The following is a 19,811-nucleotide window of genomic DNA, read 5'->3' on the forward strand; positions in this document are numbered from 1 at the left end:
TCCACATGTCATAGAGTCATAGAGTTATACAGCACGGATAGAGGCCCTTCGGCCCATCGTGTCCGCGCCGGCCATCAAGCCCTGTCTAATCTAATCCCATATTCCAATAGAGTACATTGACAACACCCAGCTCTACCTCACCACCTGCTCTCTCAACCCTTCCACTCTCTCATTTGTCACACTGCTTGTCTGACATCCAGTGTTGGATGAGCAGAAATTTCTTCCAATTAAATATTGGGAAAACTGAAGCCATTGTTCGCAACCTCAGCATCCTATTTGACCCTGAGATGAGCTTCCGACCCCATATCCTCTCCTTCACCAAGACCGCCTACTTCCACCTCCGTAACATCACCCATCTCTGCCCCGGTCTCAGCCCATTTACTGCTGAAACCACCATCCATGCCTTTGTTACCTCTAGACTTGACTATTCCAAAGCTCTCCTGGCCGGCCTCCCAACTTGAGCTCATCCAAAACTCTGTTGCCCGTATCCTAACTCAAGTCCCGATCACCCATCACCCCTGTGCTCGCTGACTGACATTGGCTCCTGGTCCAGCAACACCTCAAATTTAAAATTTTCATCCTTGTCTTCAAATCCCTCCATGGCCTCGCCCCTCCCTATCTCTGTAACCTCCTCCAGCCCTACAACCCTACGAGATCTCCGCACTTCTCCAATTCTGGCCATTTGTGCATCTCCCATTCCCTTTGCCGCACCATTGGCGGCCGTGCCTTCAGCTGCCTAGCCCCTAAGCTCTGGAATTCCCTCCCTAAACCTCTCCGCCTCTCTACCCCTCTCTCCTCCTTTAAGACGCTCCTTAAAACCTACCTCCTTTACCAAACTTTTGATCACCTGAGCTAATATTTCCTTATGTGGCTCGATGTCGGATTTTTTCTGATAATCACTCCTGTGAAGCGCCTTGGGGCATTTTACGATGTTAAAGGTGCTATATAAATACAATCTGTTGTTGTTGTAGCCATACTGGATGTCCCCACAAGGGTGCTATTGTGGTGAATGCCTTAGTTATGTGCAACTTGTTCTCCCCACAGGCCTTTCTGATAGCTTTCACCTCTGATTTTCTTCCTCGTCTCTACTACCGCTACACGCAGCAAAGTGACCTGACCGGCTATATTAACTTCACCTTGGCCTATTCTCCATCCAGCTTCATCCAGCAGAACAATAGCATGTGCAGGTAAAGCAAGGACAGAGAGAAACATCTAAAGGGAGGGTCTTACCATCACAAGCCAAGTCAATGAGTTCGTCAGAAAGGAACTAGATAAGTATCTGTTTCAAACACTCTACGGGGCACAGTGGATTCCGGTGTTGCTGAGGTGAGGAGAAGCAGAGGGTGCAGCCTGGAAGGCAGAATTGAATAGTCGAGATGAAAATTCCAGAGTTTTGCTTAACCTTCCAGGGTCCTCGGGAGAATAAATGGGTAAAAATGTGTCCGTGATCGGGTAGATTGTACACGGGCTGTGGAAGGAGATTAAATGGGTGGGTGCAGTCTATGATCGGGTAGATTGTACATGGGATGTGGAAGGAGATTAAATGGGTGGGTGCAGTCCATGATCGGGTAGATTGTACATGGGATGTGGAACGAGATTAAATGGGTGGGTGCAGTCCATGATCGGGTAGATTGTACATGGGCTGTGGAAGAACAGCTTGCAAAGAATATTCGTCCCTCCTCTTCTGAGGCAGGTGACTTGTGCTTCTACAGGTCCACAGGCACCAGCAGTCTCCCAGTGCTTCACCTAAGGGTTTCAACGACTCAATTCCAAATCCTGCCTCCAACTGGAACTTCACATAACGGTCATTTCAGCAACATGTGAGGCACAGGCCTGTCAGAGGCTGCAACACCAGAGATGCAGAGATGATGAGTTAGCCCAATGTTTGTAGGTAGATTTATGGTGTCCTTGCAGAAGTAGCTACCATTTTGCCCACTGGGTTTGCTGTCATGTCTGTGGCCAGATACCAGGTCACAGTCAGTGTCTCCCACCGCCCCCCCTCCGACTGGAGTCTCGTTCGATGGGGGAACGGATGGGGTTGGGGGATCAGGTGTGGAAATCTTCCTGCTGATTTGTGATGTTCCCATCTTTCTGGTCCTTAATTTGAATACTCATAAAATGGTTGAGTGTCAGGAGTGATCTCTAACCCTGATTCTCCAATCCACCCTCCTGTCAATCAAGACTCCACGTCAGGCGAAAAGTCTCTGTAAATTTACCCCTACAACTCCTGAGTAAGGACCATTAAAGTCAATTTTTTTTTGTCAATTTAAAAACCCAAGTTGCAGGTTTTATATTTAACATCAAAATCCAGGGGGAATTTGGAGGGGGGAGGGGAAACTTTAGCCCATAAAACCCGGGGAAACTCAAAGAAAATCAGTTATCATCAGTTTGTATTTTGAACATCAGGAAACCTCAAGAGAACAAGCAAGGGACTAACAAGGTGCAATTAAGCTCAATGACAACCTGTGGTTTTACCCAGGGAGTGGTTAGAATGTGGAACTCGGTACCACAAGGAATAGTTGGGGCGAATAGCCCAGATGCATTTAAGGAGAAGCTAGATAAACACTTGAGGGAGAAAGGAATAGAAGGTTATGCTGATAGGGTTAGATGAAGAGGGGTGGGAGGAGGCTCGTGCGGAGCATAAACACTGGCATTTACCAGATGGGCCGAATGGCCTGATTCTGTGCTGTATGTTTCATGTAATTCCATGTAATTATTTGTACAGTTCTCAGACACCACTTTTATGGGAGTTCCAAAAGTGATGTATTATAAGTTTCCAGAATCTCAAGCTATTTTTGCAGTAAAATGCATTGCTAGTATTTGTGAATGAACAGTGTGCTGGAGAACATTGACTGCTAAAACTAATACTCACAGGAGCACATCACCCCCATAGTATCATGAAGCACAAATATTTTTAAAGTGTAATTGAAATATGAACTAGTTGCTGCTAAAATGTGCTTTTGCAGTGTGTTCTATGGACGGTATATTGTGATCTTTGCACAAAATGGATCCATTTTGTTGATAAAATCACTGTGTCATTATCGAGGCTCTTCATTGCGCTCCTGATAAGATGGATGTGATGTGACGCATTTCTGGACCTGATCTTTGGTAAAAATAAATGAGAAATTTCAGGAGTTTTTTTCAAATTCAGGAGTAAATCTTTTTTTTTTAATCAATTCAATAACCAAATAAAAGCGAGGAATTTATGGGTACAAAATGATTTTAAAGGTCCCGACGCATAAGGTTGGATAATAGGAGCCTGGATAAATGTGTATATTGTAACACTTTTTACATTGTCCTGGGACAGCAATAGTGTGGTTGTATCACGGTCTGAGGTAGGTGGGAAGCTATAAGGTGTACGTCTTTGCTTATTTGCAGGTACAAAGAGTTCAGGGATCCCGATGGCCACTTGAGCCTGACGTACTGGAATCTGTTGGCGATTCGGCTAGGCTTTGTCATCGTGTTTGAGGTGAGTCACCAGCACATGGGGACCGTTATCAGTGTACAGTACAAGGTACAGAGCATCAGGCTGAGATATTGGCCATGCAAGAAGCCCTTTGTGAAAACCTGCATTAGAGCAATGACAATGAACATGTGACTATCGCATGCTTCAAATACCAACACAAGACAGCGCAGAACCTGAAGACATATAATTCATTTTATTGTTCAACATTTAACCTAACCACAGAAAGGGGAGGGAGAACAGGCAGCTTTTACATTCCTATATCTACCCAAGAAGCTTGGCTTTCCAGGAATCTATCCCAATATTTAATAATCTCTCTCCAGAATATCCCACAGTATCAATATTTAATACTCCCTCTCCAGAATATCCCACAGTATCAATATTTAATAATCCCTCTCCAGAATATCCCACAGTATCAATATTTAATAATCTCTCTCCAGAATATCCCACAGTATCAATATTTAATAATCCCTCTCCAGAATATCCCACAGTATCAATATTTAATACTCCCTCTCCAGAATATCCCACAGTATCAATATTTAATACTCCCTCTCCAGAATATCCCACAGTATCAATATTTAATAATCCCTCTCCAGAATATCCCACGGTATCAATATTTAATAATCCCTCTCCAGAATATCCCACGGTATCAATATTTAATAATCCCTCTCCAGAATATCCCACGGTATCAATATTTAATAATCTCTCTCCAGAATATCCCACGGTATCAATATTTAATAATCTCTCTCCAGAATATCCCACGGTATCAATATTTAATAATCTCTCTCCAGAATATCCCACGGTATCAATATTTAATAATCTCTCTCCAGAATATCCCACGGTATCAATATTTAATAATCCCTCTCCAGAATATCCCACGGTATCAATATTTAATAATCCCTCTCCAGAATATCCCACGGTATCAATATTTAATAATCTCTCTCCAGAATATCCCACGGTATCAATATTTAATAATCTCTCTCCAGAATATCTCACAGTATCAATATTTAATAATCCCTCTCCAGAATATCCCACAGTATCAATATTTAATACTCCATCTCCAGAATATCCCACAGTATCAATATTTAATAATCCCTCTCCAGAATATCCCACAGTATCAATATTTAATAATCCCTCTCCAGAATATCCCACACTATCAATATTTAATAATCCCTCTCCAGAATATCCCACAGTATCAATATTTAATAATCCCTCTCCAGAATATCCCACAGTATCAATATTTAATAATCCCTCTCCAGAATATCCCACAGTATCAATATTTAATACTCCCTCTCCAGAATATCCCACAGTATCAATATTTAATACTCCCATTCCTGTCAATCCTACTTTCTTGAGTGGGAATCAGCCACTTTATTTTTCTTATCAATCCGAAGGAAGTCAAATATCTCCGACATGTCCTCCTGCCCACACCGCACTAAGACATGAGATGTTCAGCGTAACCAGTGGAATTATAAGGTTTCAGATATACTATGGCCCCAAATATCTACAGGCCTTCCAGCAACTCAGCCTAAATCTGCCAGGATTTCCAAATTAGGCTGAGAGCCATATAGGCCGGGTCCCCTTATCCACGGTCAGCTTTGGGGGCACCTTGTTTGGGCTGGAACCTCTGTCTGTCCCAAACATGGTCCCCATTATCAGGGTGGGGGAGGGCGCTCCCAGACCAGGAGTTTTTTTGGCCCTGTCTGGGTTCTGTCAGGTGTAGCGGCCTCCTGGCCAACAGGTGTGAGTCCCACCAGGATCTGGGCCTCAACTCACGAAAACTCTTGCCCTGTCTGCGACCCGACTGGCCCCTTTCACAAGGGGGGGGCCCAACGGGCCCTGTGAAATATTTCTTCCCAGCTGGGGCTGCTGTAGACAGGCTGGGCATCAATCTCCCATTCCCCCCCAGCTCAAGCGAACACCTAAAATGCGCCCATAACGGTGCAGGTATTCACTGCGATTATTTGTAACCCCCGACCCTGAGCCAGGATACTCCCCCAGGGCAGCAGTGGGAGTTCCCAGTGGGAGGATCCCAACATTTAGTCCATGATCGATGGCCCCCCAGGTTTCTACGGCCGATAAAATCAGTGTTAATGCAAAGTGGTTTTGGCTTCGTAGAGACTCTAACTTTGTGTTGTGTAAGTCAGGTGTTCAGGCTCCTGAGCAAAGCAGAGAGAGAATTCCAAGGTATAGATCTTGACTTTATGCGACAGTGTAAAATGGGTGACAATGAATTGGCAGCCTGTTTTACATCTCTACCCATTTTTATTCCGATTGAAGTCAATACCCTTTCGCCATTACCCGTTTTACACTATCACACGGTAAAGATGTACTCCCTTTTTCACAGAGTCTTGTTCCACTTCATTCCAGTGCGAGCCTGAAGCCCAATTCAGAATACAGACTGCACTTAGACTAATTTACACTAATTAAACCACCTGGCACCAATGGTCCAGTAGTAGTGTAAATGCACCCTAAACTGCATTACAAATAAATCTCCTGATTTCTCTCCATTAAAGCTATCCATGGGATTGGTGAGTTATTCTTGGCCTATGTGCAAAATCGTTGCTGTGAGCAGCCAATGGTATTTTCCCCAATGCTTCAGGCTGAGGTAGTTCTACACTGAGTAACATCGCCCTCTGCTGGTAACCACACAGTATCCCACATAGGAACAAAGGAACAGGAGGAGGCCATTCAGCCCCTCGAGCCTGTTCCACCATTCAATGAGATCATGGCTGATTTGCACCTCAACTCCATTTACCCGCCTTTGCTCCATATCCTTCCACACCCTTACCTAACAAAAATCTATCAATCTCAGTCTTGAAAATTTCTCGGGGGAGAGAATTCCAGATTTTCACCATCCTTTGTATGGAAAAAATGGTTGCTGATTTCACTATTAAATGGTCTAGTTCTAATTTTAAGATTGTGCCCTCCTTAGGATTCTACAGCGTATCAAGCTGTACCTGTACTGGAAACCTAAATTACATAAAAATTACAAGACCGAAACAGGCTATTCTGTCCAACCAGTGTTGATATTTATCCTCCAGGCGAGCAGTAGCCCTGACCCCATGTGCCTGCCCTCTTCCCACACCCCTTCATTCCCTGTTACTTCAATCACCTATTTAACTTATTCTTAAATATTGACATGGTCTGTGCTTCAATCACCAGCTGCCTCATCCGCAGTCTCACAACCCTCTATGCAAAAAAAAAGGTTCTCCTGCTCTTGGTCCTAAGTCTCTTGTATTTAATCTTATCTCAATGCCCCCTTGATTTAGACCCCTCAATAACTGGAAACAGACTGTTTCTATCTATTATGTTCCATCCCTTCATAATTTTAAAACATCTCTATCAAATCACCCCGGAATCTCTTCTGTGCACCCTCCATTTTTCAAGTCTTTCTTTGTATTTCCTCATACCAGGCAGCATCCTAGTGAGCAACACTCCCGACTGATTCATCCTAGTGAACAACACTCCCGACTGATTCATCCTAGTGAGCAACACTCCTGACCGGTTCATCTTAGTGAGCAACACTCCCGACTGATTCATCCTAGTGAGCAACACTCCCGACTGATTCATCCTAGTGAGCAACACTCCCGACCGGTTCATCCTAGTGAGCAACACTCCTGACTGGTTCATCCTAGTGAGCAACACTCCTGACTGGTTCATCCTAGTGAGCAACACTCCTGACCGGTTCATCCTAGTGAGCAACACTCCCGACCGGTTCATCCTAGTGAGCAACACTCCCGACCGGTTCATCCTAGTGAGCAACACGCCCGACCAGTTCATCCTAGTGAGCAACACTCCCGACCGGTTAATTCTAGTGAGCAACACTCCTGACCGGTTCATCCTAGTGAGCAACACGCCCAACTGGTCCATCCTAGTGAACTGCCTCCCTACTGGTTCATCCTAGTGAGCAACACTCCCAACCGGTTCATCCTAGTGAGCAACATTCCTGACCGGTTCATGCTAGTAAGCAACATTCCCGACCGGTTCAACCCTAGCGAGCAACACTCCCGACCGGTTCATCCTAGTGAGCTACACTCCCGACCGGTTCACCCTAGTGAGCAACACTCCCGACTGGTTCACCCTAGTGAGCTACACTCCCGACCGGTTTACCCCAGCGAGCTGGCCTTCTGACCCAGTCGATCTCCATTCACCCACTGACTTACGGCCTTACCAACCTGAGGTTCTCCCTTTAATGTCCTGTGAACCTGTACCCCCAAATCTCTCGGCTCCTCCACAGTGAGCCAACCTCAGGTCAGACCTGTTTCAGGCTCCCTTGAGGCGCAGGATGTTGGTCCCCAAAATTGGGCAATGGTCAGGCAGCTGATATCAATGGCAGTGGGGGAGGGGGGCAGATGTTGGCAGCTCATTTTAGGAGCCACCTCATTGTCCTCCAAACAGGAGAGCCTGAAAATGGATGGATTCCCAGAGGAAAATCGAACCCCTAAGCTATTTCATAGTATCATAGAAAGGTTACAGCACGGAAGGAGGCCATTCGGCCCATCGAGTCCGTACCGGCTCTATGCAAGAGCAATCCAGCTAGTCCCACTCCCCCACCCTATCCCCGTAGCCCTGCAAATTTTTTCCTTTGAAGTACTTATCCAATTCCCTTATGAAAGCCACAATTGAATCTGCCTCCACCACCCCCTCGGGCAGTGCATTCCAGATTACAACCACTCGCTGTGTAAAAAAGTTTTTCCTCATGTCACCTTTGGTTCTTTTGCCAATCACCTTAAATCTACATCCTCTGGTTCTTGACTCTTCCGCCAATGGGAACAGTTTCTCTCTATCTACTCTGTCTAGACCCTTCGTGATTTTGAATACCTCTATCAAATCTCCTCGCAACCGTCTCTGTTCCAAGGAGAACAATCCCAGCTTCTCCAGGCTACCAACATAACTAAAGTCCCTCATCCCTGGAATTATTGTAGTAAATCTCTTTCCCCCTATAACCTCCCTCAGTAATGTATTCCAAAAACCAACCATCCTCTCAGTGTAATAATCCTGCATCTTACATCCTGTTTATACCTGTATCCCCTGTTCTGCTATCCCATACAAATCAATTATCCTTGACTGATCCTCTCACATCCCTGAAACTTATTAATTTGAATAGCTCAATCTTATACCCTCTCAGTCTCCTCTTCTCCAACAAGAAGTCTCTCAGTTCAGTCGGTCTATTCTCCTAGGTTTTATTCTCTAATCTTTCATTATTCTATTAGCTCTTCTTGAATCATAGAATCTTACAGCACAGGAGGAGGCCATTCGGCCCAACTTGCCTGTGCTGGCTCTTTGAAAGAGCTATCCAATTTGTCCCATTCCCCTGCTCTTTCCTCATGGTCCTGCAAATTTTTCCCCTTCAAGTATTTATCCAATTCCCTTTTTAAAGTTATTACTGAATCTGCTTCCTCCGCCCCTTCAGGCAGTGCATTCCGTGTCATAACGTTCGCTGTGTAAAAAAATTTCTCCTCATCTCCCCTCTGATTCTTTTGCCAATTATCTTCAATCTGTGTCCTCTGTTTACCGACCCTCCTGCCATAATTTTGAACACCTCTATTAAATCTCCCCTTAACCGTCTCTGCTCTAACAACCCAGCTTCTCCAGTCTACACACGTGACTGAAGTCCCTCATCCCTGGTACCATTCTAGTAAATCTCCTCTGCACCCTCATCGAGGCCTTTTCCAGCTTGGCCATGTTCTTCCTGTGGAAGGGTTCCACACTAATGCTCTACATAATTGGCTGGATAACCCCTTTTGATCTGCACTCTGTTATTCCTCTTTTTATACAAACTGCCATCCCATTTGCTTTCTTGATGTTTACCACGATTCCCAGATCCCTTTCCTGACTTGCCTTTGTCAGTATTGATCAGGCATTTAGTAAGTTACCACATAAGAAACTTAGGGTAAAGATAATGGCAGGTGAAATTCAGGGCAATGTGGCCGCATGGAAGAGATGGTTGGAGGGCAGAAAGGAAGCGTAAAAGGAAGTTTCTTGGAGTGGAAAGGTGCTGCTCATGTTTACTATGTGTACAAAAATGATCAGGAATTAAATATTAAAATTTGGTGGTGACACCAAGGTAAGGAGTATGGCAATTTGTGAGATCACTGACCTGTAGAATGCGCAAACCGGAGATAAACACAAAAAGAAGGAAAGGAAGTTTGGAAAAAATTCTTAACAAAGGGTGATTAGAACCTGAAATTCTCTGCCATAAATTGTGGTAGAAGCAGAACCCTTAAGTCCTTTTAAACGGGAATTAGATGGTTGCTTGAAAATGAGGAATATTAAAGGGTACGGGGAGTGAACAGGAGTGCTGGATTAGACAATGTGACTTATGTGGAGAGAAACGCTGCAGCAGATCGGACCGGCTGAACGATTCTGGAGAGTGAGAATGTGAAGGAGTGATTAAAATGGGAAAATGTGACAATGGGGGAAATCTGTCATTCTACTCTGGCCCCTAAGGCAAAAGACAGCACCTCCAACAGTGCAGCACTCCACTATGTAGATTATGTGCTGAAGTCCTGGCTTCAACCCGTGGGTTCAAGCCAGGACTTCAGCACATAACCTACACAGTGGACTGCTGCACTGTTGGAGGTGCTGTCTTTTGGATGAGATGTTAAACCAAGACACAGTCTGCCTGTTCAGATGGACATAAAAGACCCGATGGCTCTATTGTTTTAAGAGCAGAGGAGGTCTCCTGATGTCCTGGCCACCATTCATTCCTCAACCAGCACCTCCAAAACAGATTACCTGGTCATTTATCTCATTGCTGCCTGTGGGACCTTGCTGTGCACAAACTGGTCTACAGAATGACAGTGACTACATTTAAAAAGCAATTTGTTGGCTGTGATGCGCTTTGGGATGTCCTGGATGAGAAAGGTGCTATATAAATGCAATGGGGGTTAAATTGGTTAGCCTCTAAATCCAGGCCTGGGCATCGCGGTGTGTGATCAGCCCACGCCTGGTGGTACTGACGCAGCCAGCATGTTAGATTGGTGCTGCAACTTCATTTACCTGATAGATACGCAGCGCGATGCCCCAGCTGCGTACGTCTCTCCATTTTCTTAATTCTTTCCACTTCTCACCAGCGGGGGCGGCCCAAATCTCGGGTGTGTTGCTCGCACCTCTTAAAGGCAGGCTGCACCTCTTAAAGGCAGGCTGTATATAAGATATGGGTCTGCACAGAGTCTGAACGGAGATCAGACATCGCGCACGTAAAACACAGATGCAGGTCCCCACCCTATGTTTACAAACTGATGAGTTATGTTAAAACTTTGAATAAAGGTTGCGCACTACTAAATCCCACATCCTCCAATCTGCACACCAGACCTCACCAATCTGCCGATCTGAGTTTGTACCAGGCCTGTGAGAGAGCGTGCACCAAGGTTCTCTGATGATGCTCTAACGGCCTTGGTGCAAGAGGTGGATAGAAGGAGGGGCATCCTATATCCACGGGGGGCAAGAGGCCCTTCTGACATTTGCTCCTGAGGCTTTGGGAGACAGTAGGGGATGAAGTCAATGCCAGGCGCATAGCACCACAAACATAGATGCAGTGCAGGAAGAAATTCAATGCTTTGACACGAGTGGTCATGGTGAATGAGGTCAACTGCCATGTGGTGTCTCCTACCAACTGCATCACTAGCTGCATCCACTGCTCCACACACTACACCCTCATCCCCCACATACCAACAAACTCTTTCCATCAGTACTCAACTCTTCCAATCAGATGCTTCCTCTCACCCTCACACATTACCACTGTTGCAAGCCACACGCCCATGACTCACAGGCCCCACACATTGGCAGCTATTCAACCATGACGGATACATCACCCAAACACCCTGCAGGACACTCACCGACACAGGTCCCGCTTTCTTGCAGGAGAAGGTGGCGCATATCAGGAGGCAGCGAGTGGCAGTGGCATTTAGCCCCTCGAGCCTGTTCCATCATTCAATAAGATCATGGTTGATCTGTGACCTAACTCCATATACCCGCCTTAGCCCCATGTCCCTTAATACCCTTGATTATCAAACATCTATCAATCTCAGACTTAAAATTAATAATTGAGCTAATATCACCTACCGTTTGCGGAACAATGTTCCAAACTTCTCCCACCTTTTGCGTATAGAAGCGTTTCCTAACTTCATTCCTGCAAATCCTGGCTCTAAATGTTAGGCTATGCCCCCTAGTCCTAGTATTCAATTATAGGAGACCTCCAAAATGCACCAGCAACCAAAAGCAATAATCCAGCAACTAATCTGTAAATCCTGCATGGTCCCTTTAAATAGCGCTGGTGGGGGATCCTCCAGGCCGTCTAAGACATGTTTAGCTGGTTGTGGTTAAGACAGTGTGTTGGCTGCAACGTTAAGCACAAAGTCATGTCTGTGCCTTTAAATCAGCGTTGCACACTGATCTAACGCATATTCTCCTTACTCTACATGCTGCCGGCCTTCATTTTCTGCGCCTGCGCAAACCCCTTTACCAAGATGGCGGCCGGAGCACGTCACACTGGAAGTGTGCGCGCGCATCCCAGATGGCATTTTGGAACGTCAGGAAGCCGCATGGCGCCGAAACAACGGGCGCTACACGGCCCAATTTCTTTCTTTCTACTGGGAGATGAGCTGAGAAATAGAGGGTTTCTACTAGGTTAGGAAGAGAATGCACTGAGATACAGAGCAAGGCACAGGGCAGCTACAGAAGGGAGTGAGATTATGGAGAATAGTAGTCGATCTGGTGTGTGTTGCATAGAGGACGAGAGATGATTACGAAGACGTTACAAGACCACAAAGACTAGAAGGGTGAAATTCCTGTCGAGCAAAACGGGCGATGGCGAATCGGCAGCCTGATTAACACTCCGCCTGATTTTCTTTTCTTTTGACTTCAATGGACAAGAAATCAGGCAGATCGTAAACCTGCTGCTGATTCACTTTCACCCATTTTGAACTGCAGCCCAGGATGACTTTCATCCCCGAGAAGTTCTATTGGGGTATCAAATATGTGACTGCCTCCGGTGACAGGTAAAACATGTTTTACTGACAAAGGAGTGACTCTATTAAGTTATATATATAATATTGAGAGGCCAAAGTTTGTCCCATTCATCAACATCTAAACCCTTTGGTGTGTTACTGCTTGGAAACACAGCTCGTCATTTTGACTCCCTCGTTCCTTGTCCTTCCTACAGCACATAGTGTTCTTCATTGCACGGATGATTGACTTGCTGGTCCCAGACGTACCCGAATCGGTAGAAATCAAGGTGAAGAGGGAGCACTATATGGCAAAGCAGGCACTGGCTGAGAACCAGGTAATTCTACAAATGAATCAATGTGATTTGCACGAGCTTACTCCGTTGGTTTGATCAGGAATATTATTGCCTCCAGCATCAATAACTGCAGATGAACACATCCTTCACCTAACCATGGAATCAGACACAGCCACTGAAGGAGTTCCCGTTCACTCCCATTGTATAGAATTTCCAGACCATAATAACCAATCTCCATCTATTAAACAATTATGATAGATGAAGATCTAATGGATCAAATGACCCCACTGTATAGAACTTTGGATACCTAGTTAAGGTAATTATAGAGACTTGTTACGTATCCGATGATTTCCTGACTCCAATTGTGTAGCATCCCAGTGGACCAAATCAACCCCTATTTATCCTCATTGTGTAGAATCTCTGGAGGTGATTTGAAACTAACTTGTCGGGCAGGAAACACAAGGGATTGGGTGGAATGTTGATTTTACACCCCGCCCAATATTACTTATTATTTATACCCGGCCCAATATTACTCTCAATTTCTCCCCTCACAATATTAGTCTCAATTTCTCCCCACCCAATATTACTCTCCATTTACACCCTGCCCAATATTACTCTCTATTTACACCCTGCTCAATATTACTCTCCATTTACACCCTGCCCACTATTACTCTCCATTTACTCCATTTCTACCCTGCCCAATATTACTTTCCATTTACACCCTGCTCAAAATTACTCTCCATTTACACCCTGCCCACTATTACTCTCCATTTACTCCATTTCTACCCTGCCCAATATTACTCTCCATTTACATCCCGCCCAATATTACTCTCCATTTACTCCCTGCCCAATATTACTCTCCATTTACTCCCCGCCCAATATTACTCTCCATTTACACCCCACCCAATATTACTCTCCATTTACATCCCGCCCAATACTATTCTCTATTTACTCCATTTACACCCTGTCCAATATTACTCTCCATTTACTCCATTTACACCCTGTCCAATATTACTCTCCATTTACACCCTGTCCAATATTACTCTCCATTTACTCCCTGCACAATATTACTCTCTATTTACACCCCGCCCAATATTACTCTCCATTTACACCCCGCCCAATATTACTCTCCATTTACACCCCGCCCAATATTACTCTGCATTTACACCCCGCCCAATATTACTCTCCATTTACACCCTGCCTACTATTACTCTCCATTTACTCCATTTCTACCCTGCCCAATATTACTCACCATTTACATCCCACCCAATATTACTCTCTATTTACACCCCGCCCAATATTACTCTCTATTTAAACCCCGCCCAATATTACTCTCCATTTACACCCTGCCTACTATTACTCTCCATTTACTCCATTTCTACCCTGCCCAATATTACTCTCCATTTACATCCCACCCAATATTACTCTCCATTTACACCCCACCCAATATTACTCTCCATTTACATCCCGCCCAATATTACTCTCCATTTACACCCCACCCAATATTACTCTCCATTTACATCCCGCCCAATATTATTCTCTATTTACTCCATTTACACCCTGTCCAATATTACTCTCCATTTACTCCATTTACACCCTGTCCAATATTACTCTCCATTTACACCCTGTCCAATATTACTCTCCATTTACTCCCTGCCCAATATTACTCTCCATTTACACCCTGCCCAATATTACTCTCCATTTACACCCCACCCAATATTACTCTCCATTTACATCCCGCCCAATATTATTCTCTATTTACTCCATTTACACCCTGTCCAATATTACTCTCCATTTACTCCATTTACACCCTGTCCAATATTACTCTCCATTTACATCCCACCCAATATTACTCTCTATTTACACCCCGCCCAATATTACTCTCTATTTACACCCCGCCCAATATTACTCTCCATTTACACCCCACCCAATATTACTCTCCATTTACACCCCACCCAATATTACTCTCCATTTACACCCCACCCAATATTACTCTCCATTTACACCCTGCCTACTATTACTCTCCATTTACTCCATTTCTACCCTGCCCAATATTACTCTCCATTTACACCCTGCCTACTATTACTCTCCATTTACTCCATTTCTACCCTGCCCAATATTACTCTCCATTTACATCCCACCCAATATTACTCTCCATTTACACCTCGCCCAATATTACTCTCCATTTAAACGACGCCCAATATTACTCTCCATTTACACCCCACCCAATATTAGTCTCCATTTACACCCTGCCTACTATTACTCTCCATTTACTCCATTTCTACCCTGCCCAATATTACTCTCCATTTACACCCTGCCTACTATTACTCTCCATTTACTCCATTTCTACCCTGCCCAATATTACTCTCCATTTACATCCCGCCCAATATTACTCTCCATTTACACCCCGCCCAATATTACTCTCCATTTACACCCCACCCAATATTACTCTCCATTTAAACCCCGCCCAATATTACTCTCCATTTACTCCCTGCCCAATATTACTCTCCATTTACTCCCTGCCCAATATTACTCTCCATTTACTCCCCGCCCAATATTACTCTCCATTCACACCCCACCCAATATTACTCTCCATTTACTCCATTTACTCCATTTACACCCTGTCCAATATTACTCTCCATTTACTCCCTGCCCAATATTACTTTCTATTTACACCCCGCCCAATATTACTCTCCATTTACACCCCGCCCAATATTACTCTCCATTTACTCCATTTACACCCTGCCCAATATTACTCTCCATTTACATCCCGCCCAATATTACTTTCTATTTACACCCCGCCCAATATTACTCTCCATTTACACCCCGCCCAATATTACTCTCCATTTACTCCATTTACACCCCACCCAATATTACTCTCCATTTACTCCCCACCCAATATTACTCCCCATTTACACCCCACCCAATATCACTCTCCATTTACACCCCACCCAATATTACTCCCAGCCAATATTACTCCCCATTTACACCCCACCCAATATCACTCTCCATTTACATCACGCCCAATATTACTCCACATTTACACACCACCCAATATCACTCTCCATTTACACCCCACTCAATATTACTCTCCATTTACTCCCTGCCCAATATTACTCTCCATTTACACCCCACCCAATATTACTCTCCATTTACACCCCACCCAATATTACTCTCGATTTACACCCCGCCCAGTAATGCTCTCCATTTACACCCCACCCAATATTACTCTTCATTTACTCCCTGCCCAATATTACTCTCCATTCCCTCTGCCCAATATTGCTCTCCATTTACATCCCGCCCAATATTACTCTCCATTTACATCCCGCCCAATATTACTCTCCATTTACACCCCGCCCAATATTACTCTCCATTTACATCCCGCCCAATATTACTCTCCATTTACTCCCCACCCAATATTACTCTCCATTTACACTCCACGCAATATTACGCTCCATTTATACCCCGCCCAATATTACTCTCCATTGACTCCCCACCCAATATTACTCTCCATTTACACTCCACGCAATATTACGCTCCATTTATACCCCGCCCAATATTACTCTCCATTTACTCCCCGTCCAATATTACTCTCCATTTACTCCCCACCCAATATTACTCTCCATTTACACTCCACGCAATATTATGCTCCATTTATACCCCGCCCAATATTACTCTCCATTTACTCCATTTACACCCTGCCCAATATTACTCTCCATTTACATCCCGCCCAATATTACTTTCTATTTACACCCCGCCCAATATTACTCTCCATTTACACCCCGCCCAATATTACTCTCCATTTACTCCATTTACACCCCACCCAATATTACTCTCCATTTACTCCCCACCCAATATTACTCCCCATTTACACCCCACCCAATATCACTCTCCATTTACACCCCACCCAATATTACTCCCAGCCAATATTACTCCCCATTTACACCCCACCCAATATCACTCTCCATTTACATCACGCCCAATATTACTCCACATTTACACACCACCCAATATTACTCTCCATTTACTCCCTGCCCAATATTACTCTCCCTTTACTCCCCACCCAATATTACTCTCCATTTACACTCCACGCAATATTACGCTCCATTTATACCCCGCCCAATATTACTCTCCATTTACTCCCTGCCCAATATTACTCTCCATTTACTCCCCGCCCAATATTACTCTCCATTTACACCCCACCCAATATTACTCTCCATTTACACCCCGCCCAATACTATTCTCTATTTACTCCATTTACACCCTGTCCAATATTACTCTCCATTTACTCCATTTACACCCTGTCCAATATTACTCTCCATTTACACCCTGTCCAATATTACTCTCCATTTACTCCCTGCACAATATTACTCTCTATTTACACCCCGCCCAATATTACTCTCCATTTACACCCCGCCCAATATTACTCTCCATTTACACCCCGCCCAATATTACTCTCTATTTACACCCCGCCCAATATTACTCTCTATTTAAACCCCGCCCAATATTACTCTCCATTTACACCCTGCCTACTATTACTCTCCATTTACTCCATTTCTACCCTGCCCAATATTACTCTCCATTTACATCCCACCCAATATTACTCTCCATTTACACCCTGTCCAACATTACTCTCCATTTACACCCTGTCCAATATTACTCTCCATTTACTCCCTGCCCAATATTACTCTCCATTTACACCCTGCCCAATATTACTCTCCATTTACACCCCACCCAATATTACTCTCCATTTACATCCCGCCCAATATTATTCTCTATTTACTCCATTTACACCCTGTCCAATATTACTCTCCATTTACTCCATTTACACCCTGTCCAATATTACTCTCCATTTACATCCCACCCAATATTACTCTCTATTTACACCCCGCCCAATATTACTCTCTATTTACACCCCGCCCAATATTACTCTCCATTTACACCCCACCCAATATTACTCTCCATTTACACCCCACCCAATATTACTCTCCATTTACACCCCACCCAATATTACTCTCCATTTACACCCTGCCTACTATTACTCTCCATTTACTCCATTTCTACCCTGCCCAATATTACTCTCCATTTACACCCTGCCTACTATTACTCTCCATTTACTCCATTTCTACCCTGCCCAATATTACTCTCCATTTACATCCCACCCAATATTACTCTCCATTTACACCTCGCCCAATATTACTCTCCATTTAAACGACGCCCAATATTACTCTCCATTTACACCCCAGCCAATATTAGTCTCCATTTACACCCTGCCTACTATTACTCTCCATTTACTCCATTTCTACCCTGCCCAATATTACTCTCCATTTACACCCTGCCTACTATTACTCTCCATTTACTCCATTTCTACCCTGCCCAATATTACTCTCCATTTACATCCCGCCCAATATTACTCTCCATTTACACCCCGCCCAATATTACTCTCCATTTACACCCCACCCAATATTACTCTCCATTTAAACCCCGCCCAATATTACTCTCCATTTACTCCCTGCCCAATATTACTCTCCATTTACTCCCTGCCCAATATTACTCTCCATTTACTCCCCGCCCAATATTACTCTCCATTTACTCCATTTACTCCATTTACACCCTGTCCAATATTACTCTCCATTTACTCCCTGCCCAATATTACTTTCTATTTACACCCCGCCCAATATTACTCTCCATTTACACCCCGCCCAATATTACTCTCCATTTACTCCATTTACACCCTGCCCAATATTACTCTCCATTTACATCCCGCCCAATATTACTTTCTATTTACACCCCACCCAATATTACTCTCCATTTACACCCCGCCCAATATTACTCTCCATTTACTCCATTTACACCCCACCCAATATTACTCTCCATTTACTCCCCACCCAATATTACTCCCCATTTACACCCCACCCAATATCACTCTCCATTTACACCCCACCCAATATTACTCCCAGCCAATATTACTCCCCATTTACACCCCACCCAATATCACTCTCCATTTATATCACGCCCAATATTACTCCACATTTACACACCACCCAATATCACTCTCCATTTACACCCCGCCCAATATTACTCTCCATTTACATCCCGCCCAATATTACTCTCCATTTACTCCCCACCCAATATTACTCTCCATTTACACTCCACGCAATATTACGCTCCATTTATACCCCGCCCAATATTACTCTCCATTTACTCCCCACCCAATATTACTCTCCATTCCCTCTGCCCAATATTGCTCTCCATTTACATCCCGCCCAATATTACTCTCCATTTACATCCCGCCCAATATTACTCTCCATTTACACCCCGCCCAATATTACTCTCCATTTACATCCCGCCCAATATTACTCTCCATTTACTCCCCACCCAATATTACTCTCCATTTACACTCCACGCAATATTACGCTCCATTTATACCCCGCCCAATATTACTCTCCATTTACTCCCCACCCAATATTACTCTCCATTTACACTCCACGCAATATTACGCTCCATTTATACCCCGCCCAATATTACTCTCCATTTACTCCCCGTCCAATATTACTCTCCATTTACTCCCCACCCAATATTACTCTCCATTTACACTCCACGCAATATTATGCTCCATTTATACCCCGCCCAATATTACTCTCCATTTACTCCATTTACACCCTGCCCAATATTACTCTCCATTTACATCCCGCCCAATATTACTTTCTATTTACACCCCGCCCAATATTACTCTCCATTTACACCCCGCCCAATATTACTCTCCATTTACTCCATTTACACCCCACCCAATATTACTCTCCATTTACTCCCCACCCAATATTACTCCCCATTTACACCCCCCCAATATCACTCTCCATTTACACCCCACCCAATATTACTCCCAGCCAATATTACTCCCCATTTACACCCCACCCAATATCACTCTCCATTTACATCACGCCCAATATTACTCCACATTTACACACCACCCAATATTACTCTCCATTTACTCCCTGCCCAATATTACTCTCCCTTTACTCCCCACCCAATATTACTCTCCATTTACACTCCACGCAATATTACGCTCCATTTATACCCCGCCCAATATTACTCTCCATT

General features: G+C 44.3%; 1 protein-coding gene across 3 annotated transcripts in view; it reads left to right on the forward strand.

Annotated features, from left to right (window-relative positions):
• The window catches only part of LOC137331673 (anoctamin-7-like), a 233,687-nt gene that overhangs the window by 199,079 nt on the left and 14,797 nt on the right, over nucleotides 1–19,811 (forward strand). For all 3 annotated transcript variants that reach the window (XM_067995621.1, XM_067995623.1, XM_067995622.1), the window contains 3 exons: nucleotides 1,045–1,187; nucleotides 3,379–3,469; nucleotides 12,633–12,752. In XM_067995621.1, the coding sequence (XP_067851722.1) occupies nucleotides 1,045–1,187; nucleotides 3,379–3,469; nucleotides 12,633–12,752 (354 nt within the window). The remainder of the gene's footprint in view (nucleotides 1–1,044; nucleotides 1,188–3,378; nucleotides 3,470–12,632; nucleotides 12,753–19,811) is intronic.

Source organism: Heptranchias perlo, chromosome 13 (genome assembly GCF_035084215.1).
Source record: "Heptranchias perlo isolate sHepPer1 chromosome 13, sHepPer1.hap1, whole genome shotgun sequence".
In the NCBI taxonomy this organism is placed as follows: domain Eukaryota; kingdom Metazoa; phylum Chordata; class Chondrichthyes; order Hexanchiformes; family Hexanchidae; genus Heptranchias; species Heptranchias perlo.